Source organism: Vicia villosa, linkage group LG2 (assembly GCF_029867415.1).
Source record: "Vicia villosa cultivar HV-30 ecotype Madison, WI linkage group LG2, Vvil1.0, whole genome shotgun sequence".
Lineage (NCBI taxonomy): Eukaryota > Viridiplantae > Streptophyta > Magnoliopsida > Fabales > Fabaceae > Vicia > Vicia villosa.
The window spans coordinates 200987754-201013046 of record NC_081181.1 but is presented as its reverse complement, the minus strand read 5'-3'; the positions used below and the strand labels follow the sequence as shown (position 1 = coordinate 201013046).

The 25293-nt window shown below is 30.8% G+C and overlaps 1 protein-coding gene across 1 annotated transcript; it reads left to right on the top strand.

Annotated features, from left to right (window-relative positions):
* The first annotated feature begins 20742 nt into the window (after positions 1-20742).
* LOC131647942 (transcription repressor KAN1-like) lies at positions 20743-24762 on the top strand. The gene is made up of 7 exons (XM_058917752.1): positions 20743-21093; positions 22053-22482; positions 22818-22894; positions 23008-23044; positions 23160-23307; positions 23598-23877; positions 23974-24762. The coding sequence occupies exons 2-7, from the start codon at positions 22098-22100 to the stop codon at positions 24151-24153; spliced, it is 1107 nt and encodes a 368-aa protein (XP_058773735.1). The 5' UTR covers positions 20743-21093; positions 22053-22097; the 3' UTR covers positions 24154-24762.
* The last annotated feature ends 531 nt before the right edge of the window (positions 24763-25293 follow it).

Below are 25293 nucleotides of genomic sequence, written 5' to 3'. Positions count from 1 at the left end.
GATTATCAAAGGTTTCTAAAAAATGTACGCGGAAGATTTTAAGCGAAAATATGAAGATTATACTTTTATTAGAACTTGATCACGTTAACACTTAATCAATTCACAAATACCAAAGATGGTTTTATGGTGATGCACATAAGGTAATCAATTGATTCAGTTGTATATTTCACGAGGTGTGTTTATACAATGATTTGATTTCAATGAATTATTACCTCAAAAGTTTCTCAGAATTTAATCACCACTAAAGCTCAATTAGGCACCAATTTTAACAAAACCTAATCTTACGTAATAAATCGCTACCAATTGAATAAACGATAAACTAAGCTAAGAATTGAAAACCTAAGCATGCAATAATATCCTACAATAAATTAAATGAAAAAGTGTGTGTGTGTGTGTGTGTGTGAGAGAGAGAGAGAGAGAGAGAGAGAGAGAGAGAGAGAGAAAGAGTATACCAGGATATATAGTGGTTCGGGGTTCGTCCTCGATTTACCTACTCTAGTCTGCAATGGTTTCCAATTAGAACCTTCTTTGTTCATTTTTATTTTGGCGAATATTGCATTAGTTCATACAATCAATAATCCATAATAAGGTTGAGAAAAATAAATCTTCTATCCATATCTTGACTTGTATACGGCGTAATGACATTTCTTCTGCGTAATCTTTACTCGTTTCATGCTTCTTGAATCTTCCAGCTTCACCAATCTGCACACAGTCTTCATGTGTGACAATTACCCCTTGATCCAACTAATTTCTTGAGCGGTGAACTGTCTGAATATTTGAGAAGAACACCGCCTTGTCTGCATCCTTCCATACTGTCACCAAGGACACTTGGAGAGAAGAACCTCATTCTTTTCACGTGAATTTGTCAGTACCGATGACGAAAATCTCAGTCTTGCAAGCTTCCTGAATATCTCAACCAAATCTTCAAGAACGATTAGTTTCAAGACGACGTCTCCCTCTTCAAAAAGGGTGTTGATTTCACACAAACACACTTTAAAAGTTGTGTAAGTTGTAAAGGTTGTATTTGAAAAATGATTTTATATGTGCTTGATACTAAGCACAAAAATAGATGGAAAAAGTAAGTTAGATTCGAGTCAAGAACATTTCAAGATTTGAGTCAAATGAGCAAGTAGAGTGAAACAAGATCTCATGAAGAAAATTGATCCATTTTCATGTTATTCGAGTTAGGTTAAAACTGTGATTTGAGTCACACAAGTTCGTGATTCGAATCATTTGTTAAACTTGATTCGAATCAGACAAGTCAGTGGCTGCCAAGAAGTCTATAATTTGAGTCATGCACAAACTATGATTCGAGTCAGAGAGTTACATGATTCGAATCAGGTATAAACCGTGATTCGAACCACAAAAACCCGATTTTTCCTTTTCACCACTGTTTTGCTTGATTCGAGTCATGGACTGTGAGTGATTCAAATCACACACAAGAAATCTCAATTTTCAAGTTTTTCAAAATAGTTTGAGATTTCACTTCCCACATGACTTAAAATTATATCACCTATGGTTCTTGCTTCATTAGCTCAGGCAATTTACTTAAATCATCTTGATCAAATCTCAAGCATAACAATTGATTTATGCATGCTTAAAAACAAATCAATTCAAATTTGATTAAGAGATGTGCAATTATGAAGGAGATTCAATTATCAATAATAAACGAAACACGAAAACGATAAGACAAGCATCAAAACAACCGTATTGGGGGTTTTCCCCCTAAACGTAAAGGACATGCAACTTCAGATAGCGAATTCCAAGTGTGGTCCGACCGACGCCTTGAGGAAGGGAAGTACTTGTATGCACTATGATGCTCAAATATATTCTATTGCAAGTAAGAAGTATTTTCATGTTAAAGGTATGTACTTTGATTTGATGTATTCCTTCCTTTTTATCGATAGCTGATGAAATATTACCTTTATTAGATGTTATAGTCGACTGACATCATTATGGTGTCTTCTTCTTACCATCAGACGGTCCTTCAACCTCTACTAATAAATAATGTGATCAGACGACCCTTCAAACCTCCATTGATAAATAATGTGTTTGATATACTTGTTATGGGTTAGGTCCGTTATTGAGCCATTAAATGTATCTTCTGGGCCTAGGCAGAAACACTTATGATATGAGAATATATGTTAATTTCATCCAAATAAAATAAGTGAAGTAAAGTTTATCTTTGCTTAGTTCCATTTGTTTTTATTCTCAGTCCATTTTGTATACATTTCCTTATCCGTCTGACTATTATATTATTGTTATGGGTTTCAATATAGTGAGAGATGCCCAAAATTTTCCCATTTGTCAAGCTCAAACTCCCAATCAAAATCACACAATGTCAAGCTAGCTAGCTTGCATCAATGCAAGGGACTTTTGATTGCAAGTCCAGAGAATGCAGGAAAACATAGATGTTGCCCAAACCCAGATGTTCCAAAGAAATGAAAAAACAATTGAAGAAGCGAGTAATTAAAAGTAAAAAAAGATTTTAACATATAAAACAAAAAGCAAACATGAAGAGAGAACAACAATAAAACAAAATGAAAAACCATTAACTAAAGAAGTAAACTTCCAAGAAATGTCTCAAAATCACCAATGTCGGATAAAGTAACATGCAACCTCTGCAGATCTCATCTTTTTCCAATCCAAACTGTAAAAATACTACGTTAAATTTTGTCCTCTCTCATTTACATAATCAAACTAAACTTATTTTTCACAACAAGACAGAATTTCTTGAGATTCTAACCACTAATAAAAATCTCCCAAAATACATGCAAAATTAAACTAAAAAAACCTCCGCAAAACATGGGAACATGTGATGAAAATTATGAAGAGTATAGTGCAACTAACTACTCAACACAGCATGGCATACAAGATTAATTGAATGTTTTATATTTGGTTTTGCGAAAGAATCGCCGCAAAGGTAGGCATTAACCCACCCATTTGGACCTTGAAGAGACCTATAGAATCTTTTCCATATTATTATTTTATCAAAATTCCAATCTCAAAGATTAGTAACAGCCAAAATTCTGAAACACTGTGTGTGATAATCAGATATACTTCATCTAGAACGTGGAAAAGATTGCAAAAATAAAAATATTAATTTGTTAGATAGAAGAGATCAATTCTCAAGTCTCCACAAGGTCTATTCATTCAAATATTTTTCTTGTTTATTCTTGCTTAGTGTACACAACTTTGATTAAGTCTCTTCATGTTGCATGGAATAATAGTCTCTTTCACCATTTCAATACATCTATCTACCAATAAATTAAAATGAAGAAATTTCATTTCATTAGAATGGTTTTTATGATTTAATATTGAATAGTATGAAAGCAACTTTAGTGTAGTTTATTTATATTGATGTGATAAAGGACCTAACTAATTTTCAAGAAGTCTATATGTTTTAAGGAATATTAAAATGTGAATGCAAAAAAGAGATTTTAAAGTGAAATCCAATCCTTTTCAAAGATGAATAAATAATGAAATTCAATCCTTTTTCTTTGGACAGAAAAATGGGGGCCAATTATGGACTTATTAAAGTTTTAGAGCATATAGAGTACGGTAAAGTCCTTTAAGTATTAAGTTTGACTGATAGCAAAATTGATAATATAATTTTTTTTTTTATAAAAATAGTTTAGTGGTTAAATTTACGCATTTTAAATATTCATGAAGAGTGAAAAATTGATTTAAAATTACAAATTTACATGTCAAAGTGTTTATAATTACCAAAATTGTATGCAAAATTATTGTCTAAATAATTTTATTTTTAACAGAATTTAAGTACATGACAGAGTGCAAAATTGATCATAGAGTTTTTTTTATAATAAAATCATATATATTTTTATTTATAAAAAATAGTTTTATGGTTAGATTACACATTTTACATATTATTATCAAGAAATCTTTCATTTTGGTTAATGACCGTATGATTCAAGAGATTAGTACTAATAGGAGTTGAATCAAGAAGATCCTTTATCCTCATTTATTTTTTCTACTTGTCGGTGAAAGAATCAATGAGTTGATTATCAAGGTACTGAAGATGGAGCTTTTCTCTGGTTTTAGGATAAAATTCTCAAGTTTGGGAATCACCCATCTTTTATGCGATCTTATTTTGACAGAAACTTCGACTGAGAATATTTGGCTTATTAAATCTATTCTCTGAGTGTTTGAGCTTTCCTCTAGGATCCTTGTTAATTTTGTTAAGAGTAGCTTAATTGGGGTAAATGTTGACCAAACCTTTATGACTTTAGAAGGTGACTTCCTTCGTTGCAAACAAGACACCCCTTTTAAAGTATCTTGGTCTTTCGGTTGGTGCAAACCCCCGTCTTAAGACTATTTAGGAAACTATGGTTAGTCTTATTACTAGGCGGATGTCTTTGTGGATTCATGTACATGTACGTCATAATAAGAGGATGGTAGTTTTACTCAATTGTGTCTTTAACTCGATTTTTTTTTCTTTTTTTATTTGAAAGTGTCGATTAAGATGTGAAAAAGATATTCAGGATCCAAAAAAGATTCCTTTAAGGTGGGGTAAAAGGAAAGTATACAATTTATTGGGTTAAATGGTATGGCTTATGTAATCCTAAAAGGAGATATGAGTTGGGTGTTCGTGATCTCCGATTGGTTAATTTAGCTTTGTTAGGTAAATAGGGGATGCGAATTTCTCCCTAATGTTACTGCATTGTGGAAAGATATTCTTTCATCTAGATATGGGGACCAGGTTGTCTCCTTCTTCATGGCAAAAAGTCTTCTAGTCTTTGAGCTTCTTCAATGTGGTGGAAGGGAGTCTCTCATCTTGGATCGAATCATGGAACTTCCTTTGATTGATTTGTATCTAGTTTGCAAAAGAAGGTGGGCACTGAAAAATACACCTATCATAACATGCTATTACCTTTGTTATTCAATCAACTGAGGTAATAACTATTATTTAGGCACCTGCATTTGTTCTATTAAAAGACATTTCACTACGGTCCTTACTAACAACTGTGGTAATATGTTAAGACTTAAAAGCTTGGAATTCTAACACCAATATTTTCCCATTTTTTCTATACAAAAAAGTCATGTCCATTAATTTCTATAGTTAAATGAAAATTAAAATACTTTTCACCACAAACTCAAAGAGAGTTTATTTTCCACAGAGTTAAGTTTTTAAAGAAAGTCACTGTTTTGCAATCTCAGACAACCTTTGTGTGCAATATATTCATTCATTTATCTTATACCTTGAAAAGTTGGTATTAAAGATTAATGTTAAGATTCAAACTTATCAGTTACTTGATAAAGTGAATCTTAACATTAATCTTTAAACCAAAATTTTCAATATAAAATATTAACTTTTGAAGAATAAAATATGCAAGTTGAAAGCAGAATGACTTAGGTTTAATAAAATGGTGAATGACCTGCTTGTTCAGTTTTACAGTAAAATCTGTAAATTGTTTCACCACAATTGTATTTGTCAATCGTGGTAATGTCCTTCTTTAAAATCAATACGTTTCACTAGGATTCATCTTTTAAACTGTGGTGAAATGTGTTTCTTTAAAATTAAAATATTAAAAATTTTAATTTATTTCATTCTTAACACAAGTGTGCCCTAGTAAATGAACAGACGAAAGTGATAGTGAATAAACAGATGAAAGCGATAGGAAACTCCATCATTTTTTGGAATCAAGGAGTGGGACATTGAAACTTCAAGAAGTATACATGAACATAATTTCTCGGTCTCTTCCTCTTCTTTAAGTTACAATATGTTCTCTATTTCATCACCTTCATCACCATTCATATTGAGTTTGAGGTTTTGGTGTTGTTAAATATTATATGTTGTTGTGATTGAGTGATATTGAGATTATTTTTCTGTTGTTAAGAATGTTATATATTGTTGCATTTGTTTCATTATTATTGTGTTGTTGTATTGTCAAATGATTCTACAAGCTTTTGATAAAAAATTTAGAATGTATTATGGGTCGTAGTTGGATGAAAGCTAATAAATTAGGCCCAATGTATGAGAAAGTAGTTTTGAATTCCTTGAATATGCGGAACAAAATCTTCCCAATAATAATGGACTCTTTTATTGTCCTTGTGTTATATGCGGGAATATCAAAAAAATTTCAAAGAAAGAAATATTCTATTACCTATGTTGTGATGAAAATTTTCAATAATATACAATATGGACGTGGCATGGTGAAGTAGATAAAAAACGTGACGTCCCAAAGATATAAAGTTGATGAAGATATGGATGATCGACTAGAAGATATGATCCGTGATATAGAATCTTCTTTTAGGAAAGTTCATATTTGTGATACTTTATGTAGTGATAAGGATGCGCCTATATATAAGGGGTACATAAGTTTTATACGATTTCTATGGTGTTAAAATTGTATAATCCGAATGCAAAAAATGGATGGATAGATAAAAGTTTCACATAATTGCTTGATTTGCTGAAACAAATGCTACTAGAAGATAACAATTTGCCGGATCGTTGTTATGAGGCAAAGAAGATATTGTGTCCAATGAGTTTGGAGTATATCAAAATACATGCATGCAGTAATGATTGCATATTATATAGAAAAATGTATGAAAAATTGGATCAATATCCGGAATATGGTGAGTCGCGCTACAAGGTGAATGACAAAAATAGTGATGACTACGATGATGTTAGCATAAAGCGTCCTCCTGCTAAAGTGTTATGATACTTGCCAATAGTTTCAAGGTTAAAGAGACTATTTTCTAATGCAAGTGACACAAAAACTATTAGATGTCATGCATATGAAAGAAAATGTGATGGAAAAATCACCATGTAGCTGATTCTTTGCAATGGAATAAAATTGACTCGTTGTTTTCGGATTTTGTCCTTGAGCCAAGAAACCTTAGGCTTGGGCTTGACATGGATGGAATGAGCCCCTTTGGTAATCTGAGTACTAACCATACTTCATGGCCTGTTCTTCTGCTGATTTACAACATATCTCCTTGGTTGTGCATGAAGCGCATGTATATGTTGTTATGCATGATGATTTCAGGACCAAAACAACATGGAAAGTTTATGATGTGTGCCATATTTTTTGCACAATCAAAGATTTTCTTGCATATGGTAATTTGGCGTAATACAGTATCAAAGGATATAAAGTGTGTTCTATATGTGAATCTAATACCCTTTTCACCAACTTCAATTTGAAAAAAAATCGTTTATCTTGAGCATTGGAAATTTCTAAAATCCAATCATTCATATCGTAGATTACATAAGGCTTTTAACAGAGAGAAGAAGTTTGATATCGCTCCTAAACCTTTATCCGGAGTATGAAGTTTATAAATGAAAAAAACACGTTACTATTGTCTTTGGAAATAATAAAAATGGGTTTATTGATAGAAATATTTGGAAAAAGTGATCAATATTCTTTGATCTTCCATATTGGTCTATCCTCGATGTAAGACATTCTCTTGATGTGATGCATGTGGAGAAAAATGTGTTATAGTTTGAATGAAACACTTCTAAACATTCCAGGCAAGACTAAATATAGTAAGAACTCACGTCTAGATATGGTGGCGATGTGTATATGATAATAGTTGGCTGCAGAGGAATCATGAAAAATAATTTTTTTTTTGCCTCTGACATGTCACACTCTATCTAAAAAGGAAAAGAAAAGTTTCTGAGAGTGTTTGTATGGTATCAAAGTTTACCCAAGGTTACTCATCAAACATCAAGAAACTTATATAAATAAAATATCTCAAGTTAATTGGCTTAAAATCTCATGATTGTCATATCTTGATGCAACAAATTCTACCAGTGGCTATCCATGTCATTTTACCAAAAAATGTAATAGTAACTATAACCAGATTGCGCTTATTCCGTAATGCTATATGTAATGAAGTTCTTGATTTCAAAAAATTTGATGAATTAGAAGATGAGGCTGCAATAATCTTATGTCAATTGGAGATGTATTTTCCTCTATCATTTTTTGACATTATGGTTCACTTAATTGTTCATCTAGTCAGAGAAATTAGATTTTGTGGTCTAGTTTATTTAAGGTGGATGTATCCAATAGAGAGATACATGAAGATCTTTAAAGGATATACAAAGAATCATCACCGACCGAAAGCTTCGACCGTATAAAGGTACATAATAGAAGAAGTTGTTGAGTTTTGTTCAAACTATTTGTCGGAAGAAGAGTCTAGAAATTCCAAAGTCTTATCATGCTGACCGATATGGAGGTAGAGGTACTCATAGTTTAAATATTATGTTAATGCCTCAAGATATAGTTCTTCAAGCACATTTGATATATTGAATAATGTTTATGAAGTTCAACCTTACTTATCTACTCACAAAAGACTTTCCAAAGAAAAATATTCCCGAGTGAGTGACAAGTGGTTTTTGAAAGAGCATAACAAGAACTTTACAAGTTGGTTTAATGAAAGGGTTTCTAATGATGATAGTGCATCCGAGACAATTAAATGGATGTCATACATGCCAAAATTTAATGTCGTAACTTGGACTGCATACGACATTACTAATTTGGTCTTTTATACAAAATTAAAAGATGATTGTAGTATAATATAAAATAGTGGGGTTATAGTTGAGGCCGAATCCATATTTTTATCTAGTTTGAAAGATAAGATTCCTATATTGGCATATATAGCGTACTTTGAGGTCATTTAGGAGATTTGAGAGATCGATTATGGTTTATTCAAAGTGCCTTTATTTAAATAAAAATGAGTTAACAATAATATTATTGTACAATTACAAACTGGTGAGTTAGGATTCACACATGTTGACCTTGGCAAGACAACTTGTATGACCAAACCATTCATCATGGCTACCCAAGCAAAACAAATGTTTTATGTGACTGATCTTCTGACATAAGATTATCAATTATTCTCCAAGGAAAAAACATTCCTCATAGTGATGAAAATCATAATTTAAAATTTGATATTCCTTCGACTTCTTCTTACGCAACACACGTTCCTACTTCATATGAAGAAGTTGATAGAGATGATGTGCATGTTATTCATAATGATAACGAAGAAGACATATGAAAAAATTAACAAGTAAATATTTGTTGTTGTTTATTTATAATTGATTGTATATTATAATTTCTAAGGTTATATACTAACAAGTAATATTATTTAAAATTATATAGGTGTTTAAAGTCAAGACACCAAGAGAAAGACACATTCTTCACATTGTAGATATTATTTGATGTAATGATGTGTAAATTATATGTTATTTTGTGCCATTTTGGTTTTGATGTAATACAACTTTTGATTCTTAATAGTTGTCAACTATGGACATTGTTCATAAATGGTTTGTGTTGATATTTCTGGTCTATTTATGATTCACAAAAATACAGGTTAAAAATACGTGAATTCTGTAAAATCAAAAAAATTATATTTAAAAAAATAAATTATTTCTGGGTTATATTTAGCGCGCTATCCAGATTAATAAACGCAAAAAATAATATTTCTGGGTATTGAACCCAAGACATTTTAGTTTTTCACCACAGTTGTTTATTACAACTGTGGTGATTATGTAAGATGCTTTTTAGGGGTGTGTTTATTTGAGGGATTAAAATTACAATCCCAAAAATCTTATTCTTAAGAATGCTAATACTAGGAACTTTATTTCCATCTATTTGTTTGATAAGTTATTAAGATTCTTAAGAATATTTTTGAATTTTATTTTATTTATAATTATAAAATTTTAAAAATATAAATAAATATGTTAGAATAATATAAAAGTAGGTAATTATAATTGAGTATTTTTTATTCCTATGAGAATAAAATATTCTACCCTTTGACATCAGAATAAATATTTGAACTTTCATGAATAATTGATATTTTTTGAAATAAAAGTTTTTTGAGCATAATTTGTGAAAACTTGAAACAAACATAAGAATATAGGATTTCCAACCTCACATTCTTGGAAACACAATTTGTATCTATCAAACAAACTCCCCCTAATTTATTACCATGACCAATAGTATGTGGTGGTAAGTAGCTCACTTACTATCACACACTACTTTATCACAGGCCATCAATAATGGTTATATGTCTCTGTCAACCGTTGTAAAATAATGTACTCCCTCTATTCTTTTTTATGACCAAATTTTAGTTTTTTAAATTCATTAAATAAATGATGTATTTGAATTATATAGACTAATACATCAATTATTTAAAAAAATTTAAAATTTAATTAAAAATTATTTATAAAAGAGAATGAAAAAAAATATTATAGAGTCGAGAGGGTCATGGCTTCTCACATTTATTTGAAATGATCCTTGGATGAGACACTCTTCTTAAGAATAAATTCCATAAATTTTATTTGATTTCTAGAAGGTATCAAGTCTAGAGAAGGTATATTCATTCAAATAATTTCTTGTTTATTCTTAGTCTATACCACTTTGATTAAGTCTCTTCATGCAAACATATTGTCTGTCATATATATTATTATGGGAGACTAATCCCTTTCACCATTTCAATCTACCAATAAGTTAAGATGAAGAAATTTCATTTCATTAGAGTGGTTCACGAAATCTTTATAATGGTTTTTATGATTTGATATTGAATAGTATGAAAGCAACTTTAGTGTAGTTTATTTATGTTGATGTGATAAAGGACCTAATTATTTTTCAAGAAGTTTATTGTTTGAAGGAATATTAAAATGTGAGCACAGAAAAGAGATTTTTAAAATGAAATCTAATACTTGTCAAAGATAAATAAATAACGAAATTCAATCCTTTTTCCTTTGATAGAAAAATGGGAAGCCGATTAAGGACTTACTAATTTTAGAGTATAGTACGGTAAAGTCCTTTAATTATAAAGTTTGACTGATAGCAAAATTGATCATATATTCTTTTTTTATATAAATTTTTTAGTGGTTAGAATTATGCATTTTAAATATTGAGGAATGAAAAATTTATTTAAATTTATGAGAAAAAAATGCACTTTATATATTCAAATGAAGAACATGTATTCAATTAAAATACAGTTTTACTTTTAAAATAATGATGTGATAAAATACATATAAAACTTTTGATTGGTTATACGTATTATATTGGCTTATACTGTCAATACAATATCTTTAAACTTTAAATTTATACATTTACATATTAATGTGTTTGTTATTACCAACTAAATTGTATTTACAAAATAATTATTTAAATAATTTTATTTTTAATATAGAATTTATGTGCTGACACACTCTGCACAAACGAGTGAATTGTATTTACCAAAGAAAATGTATAATTAAGAGTTGGTTAAATCAAGAAGATTAGTATTAAGAGTTGGTTAAATCAAGAAGATCCTTTATACCCATTTATAATTTTTTTACTTTGAGTGAATTGATTAGCAAGGTAGTTGAGTTGGAGCTTTTATCTGGTTTTAGGACAAGATCCTCAAATTTGATGATCACCCATCTTTAGTATGTAGATGATATCCTTATCTTGACAGAAGCTCCGATTGAGAATATTTGATTTATTAAAGCTATTCTACGAGTGTTTGAGCTTGCCTATAGGGTCCATTTAATTTTTCCCAGAATAACCTAGTTGTAGTTAATGTTGACCCAACTTTTATGACTTTAGAAGGTGATTTCCTTCATTGCAAACAAGATACCCCCTTTAAAGTATTTTGGTCTTCTGGTTGGTGCAAACCCTCATCTTAAGACTATTTGTGAACCTATATTTAGTATTATTACTAGGCGCACCTTCGTGGAGCCATATGTACGGTAGAATTAGGGGATGATGGTTCAACTTAATTCTCTCTTTAACTCGATCCCTATTTTCTTATTTTTCCTTTTTTTGAAAGTGCCAATTAAGGTGTGATTAAAGATAGTAAGAATCCCAAAAAAATTCCTTTAAGATGAGGGTGAAAGGAGAGTCTAAGATTATTTAGTTTAAATGATATGACATCTGTAAATCTAAAAGAAGATATAGGTTGGGTGTTCATGATCTTCGCTTGGTTAATTTGGATTCTCTAGGTAAATGACTATGGAGATTTCTCTCTAATGTTACTGGTTTGTGGAAAGATAATTTCCGGCCGAATATGGGGATCAGGTTGTTTCCTTCTTCATTGAGACAAGTCTTCTAGTTTTCAAACTTCTTCTACATAGTGAAAGAGAGTCTTTCTTCCTGGGTCAGATCATATAACTTACTTTGATTTGTTTGCATCTATTCCGCAAAAGAAGGCAAGATCAAGACTTCTCACTTGGGATGATCCTTGGATGAAGAGAAATATTCTTAAGGATAAATTCCATAAATTCTATATAATTTCTTTCCACGAGATAGAAAGGAAGGGGGTGAAACCAGTCACAAGTTTAATAGGTTTTTGGTATGAGACCTTGAGTGAAGGCGGACTTTTTTATTCTAGGAATATGTGTTGGCTATGAATCTCCTTTAGAAAATTTAGGGAGCAATATTTTCCCTAGACAGAGATCATTGGTGGTGGTGGCATGGGAAATATGTTTTTACTTTCGGGGTACATCAGCTTATAATCCACTCCTTGAAGCCATCCTTGGTGTTTATACCTCCTCGAATATATAGGATTGAATCTTGCCCTTAATCTGAGTTAGTTTATTTCCCTCTAAAGTGCTAGTCTTTTTTTGGCAACCTCTCTTGGACACAATTACAACCAGAGATAACCTTCTTAAGCGGCATGTTTTACTCAATACTAGTGGTATAACTACTACAAAAAAACCCCTTACACAACGGTTGGAAAAGAGGTACCATCACGCGTGCCATACTGTTGTTAAGTAGGGTGTGGTTGTAAGTTCGTTGTTTCCCCCACGGTCTGGAAACCGTTATTGTAAGGCAGGACGCGCACCACATATCACAACAGTTATTCTTATAATCCGTTGTGATATATTCACATATATACTTGGTTCAAAACCCAACAGTAGCAAATAATTTAAAACATAAATTACTTTTGATCACGGTTACAATAGATAACAATTGTTGAAAGTATTTAGAGTTTATTATATAATATGTAGATTGTTTATTTTTCCAAACACCCCACTAAAGAAATACAAGCATTCAAATTTATGAAGAAGTCTATAATCTGAAAATTAACTATTCTTAAAAATCAACTTAAACAAACCATTGTTTTCTGATTGAATGTGTCTCATCGTTCATTTCATGCTCTTTTACATATAGAATATGGTATAATGAACTGGTTCCTTAGATACTTCTCTATCTTCGATTATAGTTAAATTTCAATAACAACAATTAATTGGATAAATCTGCCTCGTCATCAACACTTATAATCGTAATTTTTATGATGGTGATGTATCTATGGAGCCAGGTCATTATACCATATTTTATATGTAAAAGAGCAAGAAATGAAAGATAAGACACAAGCATTTCATAAAACATTGATTGATATAAGTTGGTTTTCAAATACAACTTAATTTGCAAATTATAAGCATCTATGTCAATTTAAATGAATGTATTTTAAGTGATGGTTAGTGAAACAAATAATCTAAATAGATTATAATAAACTCAACCTAATCTTCTTGCTCTGAGAACATTAATCAACAACAACAACATACAAAAGAAATTATCAACAAAGCAACATCATACAACAGAACTAGATATTATAAAATGTTTCTTAGACACACCTTTTATTAAAACTAATCGTACGTGGAACATGAATCAATTATGAGGTTCATCTAGGCTCTGAAGCTATGAAATAGAAAAATAAGGAGTAAGAAGTTTACATAACAACTTCATAATTCTATTATTTCTTCTCATAGTTTCTCAAACTAGATGAAGTTTGCTGCTGTTGTTTCTTCATTTACTTTTCTTGTGACTTAACAATATATTATTCTTATTTTGAGTCCTACAAATACCATGAAAGCTATTAAGATGTGAAACCGCAAACCTAATTTTCAACAACAAATACTTGCAAGAAAATAAAAACACTAATAACTCACATCATCAATGGATATACATGAAGACGTGGAACTGTAACAAAGTATGAAATTCATATTTTTTGTTACGCTATGAAGAAGAAGTACAAGGTGGATGAAGTTTTCAACATAGCTTCATACTTCTTGTACTTTATTCCTGTTAAGGCCGTGAAGACGAATATAAAAAAAAGAGAACATTCAACAAGATGCAACAAAAGAGATAACCAGGAACTATCTAACAAGAAGATGGAAGAAGAATAACACCTTATGTATGAAGAACAAGAATCACGACTAATGACGAAGAAGAAAAAAAATAGGTGCTAGAGTTTACCTGTGAAGGATACGGTACTACTGTCAAAAAGTGAGAGTTAATTCACTTTTATATGGCTATATCCCTTTTATTATTAACCTTAAAGGAATAAAATATTTGAGGGCGCTGAAGTTAGAACCCATGAAAGTTTCATTTTATCACCAAGATTAAACCATCCACCGTTATTATATGCTAACGTTTTTTAATAAAAAAATAAAAAAAATTGTTAACGCCTCAGTTTAGATATGTCACCACGGTGTATTGATGAACCGTGGTGACTTTATCGTTGTAGTACACACATTTTGTTGTAGTTTATTTTCTATGGTTTGTGTTCTAGTCCTTAAGACTCGCTTTCTCACCACATTGTGACCTGCAATGTTGTGCTACATTGTGGTATAAATTTTTTAGATGGATTGAGTGTTCTTTTGTCCTTCTGAGTGATATATATTTTCTTTTTGGGGTCTTTATTTTGTTGGAGGAAAGTCTAAGATATGAGGGGAGCTATCTATGATTTGACATTCGGTGGCATGGTCCTTATAGAAATCCCGAAATATTGCTATTTTTTCATGTACGTCTTTAAACATGGAGGATTTGGGAGCTATCTATGATTTGAAAGTTTCGTTCTACTCACGTAGTTTCTAATGCGAGACTTAGAACTCACACTTGTTTCCCAACAAATTTTAAAGTAAGAAAAAAGATAAATGAAAGACTAAAATTAATGGCAAAAATGGCTGCATGAGACAAACAACATCATAGGATCCAAATTCATTCTCATATTATATATATATATATATATATATATATATATATATATATATATATATATATATATATATATATATATATATATATATATATATATATATATATATATATATATATATATATCAATGAGGTATAATATGACTTCACTATTAAAAAAATAGTGTCGCTGTACATAAAATGGCTGGAATAGACCAGCAAATTGAATGAAAATTATGTAATCAAATTAATTATAAAATTACAAATAGTACGTATAGTAGACCATGGCCAACGGGCAAAAGATATTATTAATCTCAATGATATAATAATAAAAACTACAATTCTAAAAAAGATTCTTTTCTTCTCTGCAAGTGTTCCTAAATTAAACAACATGTCAACTCCCATGCAAAGAAAATGACAAACAACAAATTTTTTTCTAATATGTTGCTACGTAGAGCTATAGAATTCTCTTACAATTTTCTTTGGAAAAATTCGCACGAGAATCGATTTCTTCTCTCATGTGTAATCTTTCCAATCCAATTCATTTCTTTAATCCTTCGAATATTTGTCTTTATTTACTTTCTCTCTCCCAATGCAAGCTTGCATAAATTTCTAGTCAAATTTGGGTGTCTTGTAGCTAAAACCTAATCTTGAAAATGATTCCTTATTGGGACCTACATTCTAGCTGCAAGGATTGTTGGATCATTTTTTAATTATGATAATCTTCATCATCTCATGACAAATGGCTTGAATTCTCTTTAAGATGCTTGAGAAAGTTAATTCTTGGACAATAGGGAAAACCATCCACTAAATGAGACATTTTGAGGGAATATCAAAGTGTGACCAAACAAAAGTCTGTCTTTATTTACCATGCATGCATATGAAGTTTTATGGTGCGGGTAGGTTGGAATAAGTGGGATCGAATTGAGTTTTGTTTAAATAGGTCAAATTGATTTTAAAAAAATTAGTTTAAGTAACATCTATTATTTGGTAGAGACTTTATTTTAATAATTATTTTATTTTTTAAAATATTTGATATAATTTACTAACCTGTTTTGCATCAAATTTTTTAAAAATCGAGTTGCTAACTTAACAAAAAGTCAAGTTAATAACTTGATTTCTGTATCAATATTTTATTTAGTCATTTGACCAAAATATTTGGCATACTTAATAAGGTTTTTAATGTAAGTGGGAGAGTACGTCTAAGAGGAGGTAGAGGAGGGTAAATTAGATGTTTAAATTTTTTAGAGCAAGGGCTCAAAGCGCTTCTCTGAGATTCTGATGGAGGCTAGGAAGAAGCAAGAACGTCCATCTTGGATGGGAGAGGGTGCTTGGAAAGGGCTCAAAATTAAATGAGAAGCACCCGAGTATAAGGTTAAAGCTGTCAGGAATAAGAAAAATCAGGCATCTACAAAGGGTGGATCTGTCCATACGGGTGGCTCCATATCCATAAATGAGCACATCATACGAATGATATGTCATTCATATTAAACACTTGATTCCTTATACTTAAACTCATAAGTTATTTTTTCCTAACAGTGGCCCCAAGGAAGTTGATTATGCAACTCGACTAAATTTTTGGGCTGAAGTTGCTGGTGGCAAGACTAGATGACGTCTCTATGGTGCTGGGGACAAGTCCAAATAGTACAAGCCATGTGTTTCCTCTTTAACCCAACAGTCACATGTATCTCCATATAGCGGCCAAGTTTCTGCTGAGATTGCTGCACAAATGGCAACAATTGAAGAGAGAGCAAATGCCACAAAGGAAGATGCTCGAGCTGCACGAGAGGAATGTCGTAAGGAAAATAAACGCACACAGGATTTGGAGAGACAATTGAGGGAATTAGCTGAAAGTGTTGCTTACATCAAGGGTGACAAACGCCGTCGTCATTCGGACTATGAAGAGTATGACTCCGACAATGATGATGACTCTGACAATGATGATGACTCTATTGGCAGCACATAAGATTGTATTATGCTTTAATTTTACTGATGAGATTACTTTGAGAATCACATTATATTTTGCTTGAACTTGTTTTATGTTTTGTTTGAGTTTGTTTACATCAAACTTGTTGAATTGAATTGGAAGTTTTTTGAGATTTGATTGATATTAAGGTTTGAGTTTTGGTTTGATTTTAGATGTTATTTATTACATACAAGATTAATGGTTATGTATAATTATGGCCATGATAAAAATAAATTTTGTTGTTGATTTATAGATTATTATAAAAAATACAGTATTCATAAATCAGTAGTGTTACTAATTCATTACCATTATTGTATTCAAACATGGAAAATATTAACAACACAGATCTAACGATCAAATATTGGTATAATTTTTTATTTAAAAAAATTTAAAAACTACAGACGGCTTAACCGTCAGTAAAGTATACCAAAAATCGAATCTTATCGAAGGCTTCGCCTTCGGTAATTTGCCGGCGGCTTAGCTGTGGATAACACAAGACAAATATTTGGATGTTTAATCACCTATTACCCGCAAATTTCACGGTTTAACCGTGGGTAACATCGTGGGTTTATGTTGTCGTCGGTAGACATTACCGAGGAGCGAATTACCGAGGGTCTCGTAGCCGTCGGTAAGGCCTCGGTAATTTACCTTTACCCATGGCTTTCTCTTGTTACTGAGGGTTTTTGGCCCTGGGTATTGGCAGATTTTCTTGTTGTGGACAACATAGGAAGGTTATTCCAAAAATACAACAACAACAACAAGATTATGTGAGATAGATTGCAAGGGCAGAAAAAAATGTTTTGTTCAAGATTGAAGAACATTGAAGATTTTTGTGTCTTGAAACCCATCCCACAAGAATGATGCATACGAGTTTGAGGCGACTACATATAAGTTAGGTTTAGGTTAAAATCTATTTAACGAGTGCTTTTATAGTAAAATCTGATTATTTTATCCCTTCGATTATTAAGGATATCGAAGGGATAAGTCATTTAGTTTACACTTATAATGAAATAAAAACATAAACTGCAATAGCTAGGATTCGAAGCGTGTCCTGAATTATTTTCCCCCTCGGTGTTATTAAAAACCGAGGGAATATGTTGATTTTATTTTTTAAATAAATAAAATATGGCGCGCCTTGGCGTTATACCTCGTTTTTTTCCGAGGTGAAAGCTTTGTCAAGAAATGTATTATTTGTAGTAGTGATATTAGCCGAAATCAGAAAAACAAATGATTAATAGGTAGACAAACTCCTCTCAGCTGATAGCAAAACAATCAAATATGAACGCAACCAAACTTGAATGAGTCGAATCTTTCTCAAGTCTATTTGATTTTATTACGGTCTCAAAGACTTTATACTTAATCAAAATTTAATAGAACTAGATAATTAAACATTATGATCATGTTTCATGTTGAAAGTTCCACAAACCTAAAGATATGAAGATTGCAGAACCACGATCTAAATGTGAGGTTCCATGACACTCCACAAAGAGGAATTCTTGTACTACACATGTAAATAACCAATCACAACTAGACTTTGTATATGACCAATAAGGTTAATGTTTTCCTATAAATACATGACTATGTAATCATTTCGAAACACAATCAATTAATTCAAGATATTTAGCCCATTTTTATCTACTTTACATTGATTTATTTTATATATTTGGTAAGTCAATGAATCAACATCCCCACACATTGTACTTAATGCTCCTTGGAGTAATTAAGGATTCCACAACTGAGAGACAAAGTTTATTCCTTAGTACAATTTCTTGATGATAATGGAATCATTGTAGAGAGCTATTAGCTAAGCTCTTGACTAGTTTTCAAGTTCAACAACAAATTTGACACGTTTAGTGGAATACTATAACCACAAATTCTCTAGAGCAGGGTTAACTACCAGACGAGTATCCCCGACATACTGTAGATAAGACACCACTAACCTTGATGAACCCACTTGGATCCCAGAGTAAAGACCAATCTCCTCTGTCCTGGAGACTATCCCACTAAGCCCCTCGACTACTTGAAAGAAAAGAATACGAGCTAGATGATCCCCTTATTTCATCTCCATTTGGATGTTGTTCTCTTGAGTAAGACATCCATTTGCCAACACCACCAGATTATCAACAAAAACACAAGCTCTCATCCAATATTTCCATTTCTCACTAAGCCCGAACTTGATAAGCATGTAATCCAGAAAGTTCGAAGTAACTAAATCAGACGTTTTTCTCAAAGTCCACCTTAAGAATGAGGCAAACTCTCTTAGATCTCATGGCCAAGTCGACCACCTCATTGATTGTCGCCACTCCATCAACCAATATTCTCCCCCTAAGAAAAGCTGATTGATTAGGAGATATAAACTTGTCCATCACAGATCCGAGTCTAATGGCCAACAACACTTTAATCACCAATTTGTACAAAGATCCCTCCGGAGTGATAAACGTTAAATCTCCCGAATGAGGAGGATAATTAACATTGGGGATTAAAGTCACAAAATATGAAGCAAAACTACGAGATAAAGATGCAAAATGATGAAATTAATTAAACATAATCCATATGTTAACTTTAAACAAATTCAAGAACCTTTTCAAAAAGGATAAATTAAAATCATTTGGCCTTAGCTTATATGACCATCATACTATGACACAAACTAATGGAACATTTTCTGAGATAAAAAAATAATAATCATTAACTCAAAGTTAAAGTAATTAATTTAAGGCGATAAAAGAAGCATATAAGACAAATGCTTAAAACCCTATACATTTCTTTACCCCTATCATTGCGCTTGTCCCCGTTATTATAAAAGTTAAAACATACTGACACGAACTTTTCGAGGTTATCAGTAGATCAAATGTGTTTCATAGTAAAATCCATGTTCACTGCAGATCCATATTATATATAAACCACCTATACATATTTATTATTCTCATATGTTCAAACAAATTTTTGCAACTTCATATTCTCATTTATCATTTCACAGTATGAAAAGAAACTTTTCCGCATGCATTATTTGAGATGCAAAAGTAAAAGTTGTGAGCGTGATGTGTATTTGTGGACTTACAAGTCTTGGTCTAATTTGATATAATTATAGTATATATGGCATAATTTAAGATAATTTTTTTTATAAAATAAAAAATAAATGGGAGCTATCAGTAACAGAGGTCAACTAATACTATTAGTAAAGAATTAAGATTATCACGGAGAAAAAGAAAAGTTGTCAAAGAAAATTTGGAAAGATAAAAAAAAGCTAAGAAAATCACATGATTCTCAATAGTCCAAGATAAGGGTCATACGTGTGTATTTGATCTATTTTGTTGTTAATTCTTAGCTACCTAGCTAGCTACTTACTTAATCAAATATTTCAAAAATAATATTCCCTACTTTCCACAATAATCCATTTATTTAAAACAAAAATTATTCTGAAATAATTTACATTTTTAAACTAATAATAATAATTTTTTAAATTATATCTTTTAATTAATACTTCTACATCCTTTCTTAAATCAATAACTTCTGTTATGCAGTTGTAATAATAATAATAATAATAATAATAATAATAATAATAATAATAATAATAATAATAATAATAATAATAATAATAATAATAATAATAATAATAATAATAAATATATTATTTAATAATGATATTTTGATAAAATATTATTTTCACTTTTATTGATATATTTTTGCATTGTGTATATAATATAGTTGAATAAATCAATTAATGAAAATGAATTAAATTAGAAATTTAAATATACAAGTGGTTTAATATCCGACCATTGTCTTCTACATAAAGAATATTTTATGATTTTTGAATATAGTACCATTTGTGAGAATATTTGATGTGCCTATGGTATTTTAAGCTTTAATTATTTTCCTTACATTCCAAAACCAGCTAGCTACTTCCATTGCTCAAACACAAATGAAAAGAAATCTCATAACCAAGAACTAGGGTTTTTTCTCTCTTTCTTTTCTTTCTTCCATCACCAATAGATACATTTGGATCAACAAACATGAGTTAGGTTTACCTTCTTTTGCTTCAAGTCAGTTGTAAAGTTGATTCTCCAAAGAAATAATTGGCTTTAATTGGATCTTGGAAACAAGGGTTGGCTAATAGGATCTTTTTCCTATATTCATTTGAGGTTTGAGGGGGCTATCTTGGAAGAGAGTTGTTAAGCTTCACCCTCACCAATGGTTTGTACATCTCTCTCTCTCTCTCTCTCTCTCTCTCTCTCTCTCTCTCTCTCTCTCTCTCTCTCTCTCTCTCTCTCTCTCTCTCTCTCTCTCTCTCTCTCTCTCTCTCTCTCTCTCTCTCTCTCTCTCTCTCTCTCTCTCTCTCTCTCATAGATGTCCTTTTTTGGAAAGAAAGTTTTTGCATTTGACTTTGAGTCTTAATTTTACTATTTTTGGATCTAGTCTCTTGATCAATTTAGAAACAAATTAGAATACAAATTGCTTTATAGAATGTTTTTAGATACATATACAAATTTTATTTAAGAGAATACAAGTGATACTTCAATCTCTATACAAATCACAACTTCAAAATTAACTTTCACAATGAAAACTATGGATGTGAGAGTTAGACCATTGTTTTCCATCTTCTATAGTATCCCCCAATCCACACCCTTAATTTTCACAATCAAAAAAATAATTAGCAAAAATAATTTTATTTTATTTTATAAAAAATATAACAAAAAGAATATCATTATTAACATTCATGGAAAGAATTGAAACTTTTTATATAGATCACACATAATTCACTTGATTTTATTGAGAACAAAAAATATAAACAAAAAGTTCATATATATGCTCTAAATTTGAATTAGATACATATATATTTTGTTAGAAAGAGAGTATTCTTTAGGTGTAATACACTCTTCAAATTAATAATTTTCAAATTGTTGGTAGATAGATAGGTGAGTGTGGAATTCCAAGACCTAGGAAGAAGCACACATGTAGTTTATTAAAATTTTTGGTACAAATGTAGTTTAACAAAACATGAATCCTTCTAAAGCATAACCTCGTTTCACTATTAAAAAATTCAGTTGTTTTTGTCCATTTATTTAAGAAACATATCTTGGTTTCATATATGGCAATAATTATATTGAACAAGTGCAAACTTCTATGTTTGATGCAATTTTTATGTCTACTAGGAAACAACAAAGTAATTTTTGATAGAAGAAGAAAATAGATCATAAATGGAAGAGATAATTCACATATCTAATGAAGACATCAAGAATGAAGGTAACAACGAAATCGGAGCGAAACCCTCTTCACCAAGTCGAAGAAAACGTTCGTTCTTCGACTTAAACGAAGAAGCGGTGAATGATGGAGATGATGATCATGTGATACTACTTGTAAGTGATGAAGGCCCTAATAGTGGTGAGATAAGCAACAACAAAGAGATATCATCACAAGAAGGTACTTTAAGTAGCAATGATCATAATTCAAGTGATCAAGAAAGGAAAGGGCGTGGAAGTACGGTTAGACAATATGTTAGGTCGAAAATGCCTAGGCTTCGTTGGACTCCTGATCTTCATTTATCTTTTGTGCATGCTGTTGAGAGGCTTGGAGGGCAAGAAAGTAAGTATCACTTACTTTACTCTTAATACATAAATTTACATAATATGTTAAGGATTCGATTCTATTGTTACCAGATGAAAAAATTTGTTAGCAGCAGAATCGAACCCTTAATCTTCTTCAATATTTCAACTCATATTTTTAGGTTTCATCTACTTGCTATTTTTAGATCCTTACCTCAACTATTTTTTCTGGTGTGATTCTTTGTTTTTATGAACTACAGTACTATTATACTTCATTCTATATATAGTATAGAGGTGTATCATTCTTTGATGCTTAAGAAAAGGTATTTATTTTGAGCATTTTCATTAACTTTTTATTTACAAAATTTGGTATAGGAGCAACACCCAAGTTGGTTCTCCAATTGATGAATGTGAGAGGACTTAGCATTGCACACGTGAAGAGTCATTTGCAGGTAATATATATTCATGGTTAGAAGTTAATTTATTCACAAAATACTTTAAAATTTAGTTTACTTTGTTGCTTGATTAATTGTTCATTTTAATTATGTCTTTTTTGGATGTTCAGATGTATAGGAGTAAAAAACTTGATGAGTCTGGCCAAGGTAATTAAATATATATTTCAGAGCCTTAAATTTTTTTAGCAAGTTCATGACTATTTGATGTTTCCAAGGGTTTTGCGTAAATGCATGATTATATATTCATTTTATTTTATTTCAGTTTTATCCCAGAAAAATAGGGAGATGCAAGGAAAGCATCATCACATTTTGGATATGTATGGAAGATTTAATGTTCAAGGACACTTTGGTGTTAATAATAACAACTATTATCACCCATATAATGAAATCAAAGCTCATAGCACTTCAAGGTAATATAATACATATTAATATTATTTTTATGTTCAAAAAATAATCACAATTACATTAATTTTTTTTATACACAATCAATATAAATAAGTTATATGTGCATTAAATGATGGATGTAATAGAAAACACATTATTGATGCATGTGTAAAATATTTCTACACTTTAAAAGTTATCTAAAAATTACAATAAAACAATTTTTTACATTTTAAAATAATTATTATTAGTGGATATTTAAAGCATGAATGAAATTATTTATGATAAATAATTATTTAATATTTTTATTAATTTATAGGTTTCATCAGAATGGGCTTTTCAATAATCATGTGATCTTAAGATCAAGTTCAATGTGGGACAAAGATTTATATAAGACAAGTTCACATATATTTGATGTTAAAGATGCAATAACAAGAAATAGTAATGGAGCTATAAATTCTACTCAAATAAATCAAATACTACCTGAAGAAAAGAAATGGCCTCCTCGATTACAAGGAAGTGAAAATCATGAAATTAAAAGCTTGTTTCGAGATGATCATAGTGCACAGCAATTTTCATGGAATCCTGTCTTCACTAAGGTAATAAAATTACATTAATTTTTTTTTTTGCATGCTCTTATTTTGGTAGTTATATATTGCATTAGTTAAAAAAAAATGTTATTTCTATTAAATTAGGTACATGATAAAAAGGATCAAATGCAAGAATTCAAACACCAAACTCAAGTATCAAAGAAAGAGTATACACCAAGTTTCTTAGAACTAAAGTTAAGTCGAGACTCAGATATTAGCGTTAAGAATCAGATAAATATGAAACCAGCGGACAAAGAAGAAATACCCACCTTTCTCTCTCTTTAGTTGTTCTCTTCCTTTTCCTCGTATTCAAAGTGATGAAAACCATAAATAGGTTGGGAGTTTGAATGTGTTTGCAAAATTGTACACCAACAAGTCATTTGGGCTGAGTACTTAAGATCTGACCATGTCAATTAGGGCATTGGAGTGAGATCTTTTAAGTACTAGCTTTATCAGACCACATTTATGCATGCAAGAACATTTTGTGAATTTTTGAACAAATTAATTTAGCTATTGTTGTTTCAATTTGGATTATGTTTACTTATGGATTACAAACAATGCCACAATTAATTTTCATTGACTCAACATGTAGTAGCTTTGAGACACTTGAAAGGTTCCTTTAATTCATTATTTTAAATAATGGTAATTTTAACTGACTTACAGAAGACTTAATTTAAAAAATGGTGAGTTGGGATAATACAGTTTTTGACATGAATGGTGATGGAGCCTCAGGACCAGATGGTTTTAGTGGTCATTTTAATCAAACTTATGGATATAATTGGGAAAGACGTGACCCATGAAGTACTACATTTCTTCATACAAGGCAAAATTCTAGAAGATTTAATGTTAATCTCATTATATAATGACCAGCGTTTAAACGGACACGGGAGTGCTCATTTATCCGCTTTTCTCAGTATACACATGCGTCAAAATATTAACTAATATTTTTATTAAATTTTGATTTAAATTTAAAATATTTATGTGAGTAACTCGATGATACGAACTCTAATAATATATGTCAGTTCGTTTTTGTGCACATACATATATTTATACAAAAGTTTGGATTTTATTACAAAAACGGAAAGAATGAATCGATAAACGCCACAAATATATAATCAAAATAACGACATTTTGAAACTTATCAATTACCTAGCAAGTTTAAACGATTAATAAGATGTGAGAACCGCTTTTGCATTTGAGCAACGGTTTCACCATGCTTCAAGCGAAAGAGTTCAAACTCTTGATTGAGTGTATTAATTCGAGATTGTTTGACCTTATTAGTTCCTTCATATGTAACTTTTAGAGCGTCCCACATTTCCTCGCGGTTTCACAATGGGAAATGCGATAAAACTCATCAACTCCAAGAACGGGTACAATGATATTTTTTGCTTTCCAATCGTGTGACCACTTCTTATTATCTTTCTC